This window comes from Saccostrea cucullata, unplaced genomic scaffold, assembly GCF_032062105.1.
Source record: "Saccostrea cucullata isolate Sc308-1 unplaced genomic scaffold, CSIRO_AGI_Scuc_v1 ctg324, whole genome shotgun sequence".
Classification (NCBI taxonomy): domain Eukaryota; kingdom Metazoa; phylum Mollusca; class Bivalvia; order Ostreida; family Ostreidae; genus Saccostrea; species Saccostrea cuccullata.
Genome location: NW_026923820.1, coordinates 199,347 through 204,929, shown reverse-complemented (window position 1 = coordinate 204,929; position 5,583 = coordinate 199,347). Strand labels below are relative to the sequence as shown.

The window sequence follows — 5,583 nt, the reverse complement described above, 5'->3', positions numbered from 1 at the left end:
AGTACCTTTAATCGTACAATTACGTTTAAATTAGGAGTAGATGACACTAAATCTTTGACACCTACATTTCTCATATCCATTTTCCTTCCTTAGTTTTTTTTTTCATTCATTATGCACAATAAATTAAATAACTGTTGTTTTTAAGCAAAGGACATGCACTTAGGATTACCGGAAGTAACTACATAACAAACCGAAAGTTGAATGTTCACCCTCACGGCTCAGGTAAATTTTTACAAACAGGCTACTTTCGTTATTCTTCCAAATTAAAGGTTTGTTTTGGGCTGTTTTGTCACTTATTTGAGGTTATTTATCTTATTATTAATATATGACACCATTTTACATGTATAACTGTTTAACATTAAATATTATTATGTTATCTATGTTTTTTGAATGAAATGCATAATATAGTAATGCATCAATTGGATATAACCTAAGCCTGTCCACTTCTATAAAGATAATTGCACTTAATATACCTGTTAAATGCCCTCTGTATCTTTTTTGTCCCCCGCTTTCGCGAAAGCGAGGGGACATTAAATCTCATTCGTCTGTCCGTCAGTCTGTCCGTCTGTCAGTCTGTCCGTCACAAAAACTTTAACCTTGCCCATAACTTTTGATTTAGTAGAGCTATGACTTTCATATTTCACATGTGTATTTCTTGTGACAAGACCTTTCTTTGGGTACACACACAAATTTGACCTTTTGACCTTGACCTTGGAGTTTGACACAGAAATTTCAAACTTTTACTTTGGCAATAACTTTTGAATGGAAGGTACTAGGACTTTCATATTTCACAGATGTATTGTTTGTGGAAAGACCTTTCATTGGATACCAACATCCTTGACCTTTTGACCTTGACCTTTTTCCGTATCTATGAAAAAACTTTAACCTTGGCTATAACTTTTGAACAGTAGGGGATAGGGCTTTGATACTTCACATATGTAATCCTTGTGAAATGACCCTTTATTGGATACCATAAAACTTTTACCCTTTGACCTTGACCTTGGAGTTTCAAGTACTTTTTATAAACTATAACCTTGATCACAACTTTTAAACGGTAGATACTAGGACTTTTATATTTCACATATGTATTCCTTGTTGCAAGACATTTCATTGGATACCAACAACCTTGACCTTTTGACTTGACCTTGGAGATTTACATACTTATGGGAAAACTTTAACCGTGACCATTACTTTTGAACGTTGAGGGCTAGGGCTTTCGTACTTCACATATGTAATCTTTTTGAGAAGACCTTTCATTGGATACCAACAACTTTTACTCTTTGACCTTGACATAGGAGTTTTAACTACTTTTAAAAAAAAATTAACTTTGGTCACAATTAACTTTTGAACGGTAGATACTAGGACTTTTATATTTCACATATGTATTTTTTGTGACAAGTCCTTTCATTGGATATCAACAACTTTGACCTTTTGACCTTGACCTTAAAGATTTACGTACTTATGTAAAAACTTTAACCTTGACCACAACTTTTGAACGGTAAGGGTTAGGGCTTTCATGCTTCACATATGTAATTCTTCTGAGAAAACCTTTCATCAACAACTTTGACCCTTTGATCTTGACCTTGGAGTTGACCTACTTTTAAAAAACGTCAACTTTGGCCATAACTTTTTACCGGTCAGGATAAGGGTTTTCATTCTTCAAAAAAATCAACTTTAATGATAATTTCTATGAAATGACATATGATAGGATGTTCATATTAGACACAATATGTCATAAAAATAGCATCTCCCCAACAAAGACACCGAAAGCGGGGGACCACAATTCTTTGAATTTACTTGTCTATAGTAATATTTTAAGATGTTCAACGTTTGTGTGATGAATAAATTATTATCAACTTTCAGATTTAGGTATTTATGGCTAGTGTAAGTGATGGGGTGGCTCCCCGTAAACATAGATTGTTTGTGGCAGCCATCGACTTTGGCACCACATATTCCGGCTACGCTTTATCCTCAAAAGATGACTGGGAGAAAGAACCTCTAAAAATCAACGCAAATACCTGGAATGCAGGAACCAAAAGTCTTTTATCCACAAAGGCTCCCACGACGCTCTTACTGAATCCTGACAAGTCCTTCAATTCGTTTGGATATGATGCCGAAACTGAGTATTCCGACCTGGCGGACGAAGAGGAAGACTATGAATCTTATTATTACTTCCACTGCTTCAAGATGTTGCTTCACAACAACAAAGTAATTGTGAATAAACATATTTTGCGAAGTGTATATTTTCTTTGTATTAAAACGTTTTTTTTTTTTGCAAATTTTGTGGAGGAAAATTTGACCTCCAAGTACATTTTAATAAAAAACCTATCTTTCATTTAAAAAATAAAATTAAGCTGTGCTCATTCAGTATAATTTATTGCTTTATAACAGAAATTACGAAGAGATACAGAGATAGCTGATGCAACAGGGAAAAAATTGGACGCAATGACTGTTTTCAGCTTGTCCATTAAATTTCTAAGAGACCATCTCTTTAATAGTCTGTCTGACAAGATCAAAGAGATTCAGGCAGATGACATACACTTTGTCCTCACAGTTCCAGCTATATGGAACGACAATGCAAAGCAATTTATGCGAGAAGCAGCAATGAAGGCAAGTCTCATATTCTATATACACTGCATGGACATAAAGTTTGGTGGGAAGGGTGCATGGGTTCCAATTCTTACAAGTAGTTTTAAAAACTTCTTATGTGTTTTAGCAACTGAATTATACATAAAACAGTAGACAAATACATATATTGTGTTATTAAACAAAGATGCCAACACAACTGATTAATTTGAAGTGTTATTTAATACAAGTTCAATGGTATCTGTAGGCATGTTTACTGACTCCAGGAAGCTATTTAAGTCGACGATATATCAAGCATTTGATCTCATATTTTGGGAAAACCAAACTCTTTTAATGTGGTAATTTTTCGGAAATAAGTTACTTACTATCAAAATAATGTGGTTATTGTCTCTAAATACTTAACACTTTAATCTTTGCTTTAATTATTTTTCAAAGCGGAGAACTTAGTATAAACATAAATAAATTTGCTTTTTCATATCTTTTTTTTTTAAGTTCAAGTGTTCAAATGAGTTTTTTTTAATGAAAAAGCTGAGAAATGGTCAAATAAACTTAAACAGTTAATCCTTTCATTTCATACTAATAAGCTTTAATTTATTGAACATAGGCTGGGATATCGAGAGAACAGTTATCTATTGCTTTAGAACCGGAAGTAGCTTCCATTTACTGTCAGCATCTTCATCTGGAACGCCAGGAATTAAAGGGTGGGAAATCATTTTTAGAAGCTACCAAATTAGGGTCAAGATTCATGGTCGTGGATTTGGGAGGTAATGACGGAAGGTTTTTCAACGTCAAATACATGTAGATTCAGAGAAATAATACAAATATTTAAAAGTGTATGTTTTACTATTTATATTTTTCAGAAAAAAAATATATATCCATCATTTTCGGAAATTTTCAAATCTTTAAGACTACAGTATGTCTCTCTGTTTGTTTAGAATCACAGAATTGTAATAAAGCGCAGATTGTTTGTACATATTTAAAGTGAATTATCAGGATTCAGGATGGCAGATTAAGTTTCATGATAATAGTGAGTTCTGCAACGCAGTCACTTGAGCAAACGAATATTTGTCATTTCCTTTGACAGAAACCGTTCTTGTAAAGTTTATTTTATTTTTTCACCTGAGGTGTAGAGACACATACATACATACATATCTATTACAATTCTAAAAAGTAATAATCCCATGCAGTTTTGTCAACTTGTATCTCTTTGTAATTTTAGGTGGGACGACAGACATTACCCTGCACGAACGGTGTGAAGGTGGAAAATTAAAGGAAATTCACAGGGCTTCTGGGGGTCCGTGGGGTGGGCGAGACATCAACGAGGCATTTTTCTCTTTCCTCAGAGAGTTGTTTGAAAAAGATGTAATTGACGATTTTAAAATAAAACATATGGACGATTATTTAGAGCTGGAAAGAGAATTCGAAACGAAAAAGCGTATGATTGCATTCGATAAACCAGGTCGAGTTAAAATGACCTTTCCCCTGTCTTTGTTTGAATTGGCAAAAAAGGCAAAAAATGTTAATTCAGTCGATGAAATAATTGGTAAGAATACCAAGTATGCTGGGAAAGTTAATGTTAAAATACAAAAGCTTCATATTTCTATTGAAGTTTTTAAATTGTTGTTCCAACCAACCCTTGAAAGCATTGCTGGTCATATTCAGAAAATTTTGAAAGATAAATGCGGTGAAGTGGACAATATTCTATTGGTTGGAGGATTTTCTGAGTGTGAACTTGTACAAAATCAACTGAAAAGCGTTCTGTCAAACAAAAAGATAATTGTACCTGATGATGCTGGATTAGTCGTTTTAAAAGGCGCTGTTCTGTATGGCCATATGCCACAAGTGATCACTTCACGAGTAGCACGACACACCTATGGAATTCAGAGTTGGCCAGAGTTTGATCCAGAAAAACACCCACCGTCGAAAAGAGTTGTGATCAATGGTGTCGCACGATGCAAAGATGTCTTTTTCAAATACTGCACAATTGGGCAGGAAATCACCCCTGGGTTTCAATGTTCCCAAACATTCCAGGCTTTGAAGCCAGACGAAGACACTCTCGAATGCACTATTCACGCCTCTTTCGAGGAGGATCCCAAATTCGTCACAGATGGGTCCTGCTTTCGTCTTGGGACACTAACAGTTCCGTTGCCAAAGCGACGGTCAAACGAACCACTGGAAATCGAGGAAACGATGGTGTTTGGAGAAACTGAACTCCATGTCAGGGCAAAAGATATTACAAATAATAGAACATACGAAGCTTTCTTTAACTTTCTGGACAATTGAGGTGTATTTTAATGAATTTATGCTTTTTGTCATTTTAAATGGATTGTTTATCATGAACTGTATAATTAAAAGGTTAAGAATTGTGTATTGTATATTATTTGGTGCTCCTGTTATGAAACGATATTATATTACATAACCACACACATTGTTTTTGTAGCGTTTTATATCAGTCCTGTTTCGTACAGTTAATATCATTTACCACCGAGTACCTCTTGTTTTCATTCCTTGTTTAATCAGAGTGCATTTTGCATTTCTCCTAAAATTATTGTGTTTTGATGAATCTATGATTTCAGATGAAGATCCCTTACTGACCATACTTGAAATGACCATGGATACAGAGTAGCTATGTCTAAGGGAAATAGAATTGTGACTTTTGTCCATGTTGTAACCTGTTTAAGTAAGCGTTATCTGTTTTAGAACTACTAGTGATCATTTAACATATTAATATCATTTTGATTTACACCCTGTGTGTGTAGAAAAAAAATTCCTAATTTATCCTTTAGCCTTGTCAAATTTCCCCAGGTCTGGTGCATTTTCTCGCCTTCTACTGTCCTTCATGATTAACACCTCCCCCTCTAGAATATGCCCTCTAGTGTCCAATGCAGTGCTGTTCTAGTTTCTCTTTTTCAGCATGTAAACATTTTTGCAATTAGTTATGATGGTACCCATGTCCTCTTGTTTGCATCTGCTCAGCAGGTCTTCATTTGTTACCTT

At 34.6% G+C, this 5,583-nt stretch overlaps 1 protein-coding gene across 1 annotated transcript; it reads left to right on the top strand.

Annotated features, from left to right (window-relative positions):
- The first annotated feature begins 204 nt into the window (after positions 1-204).
- On the top strand, positions 205-5,005 carry LOC134264982 (heat shock 70 kDa protein 12A-like). The gene is made up of 5 exons (XM_062747230.1): positions 205-222; positions 1,864-2,208; positions 2,392-2,610; positions 3,191-3,350; positions 3,806-5,005. The coding sequence occupies exons 2-5, from the start codon at positions 1,876-1,878 to the stop codon at positions 4,867-4,869; spliced, it is 1,776 nt and encodes a 591-aa protein (XP_062603214.1). The 5' UTR covers positions 205-222; positions 1,864-1,875; the 3' UTR covers positions 4,870-5,005.
- Positions 5,006-5,583: the final 578 nt, after the last annotated feature.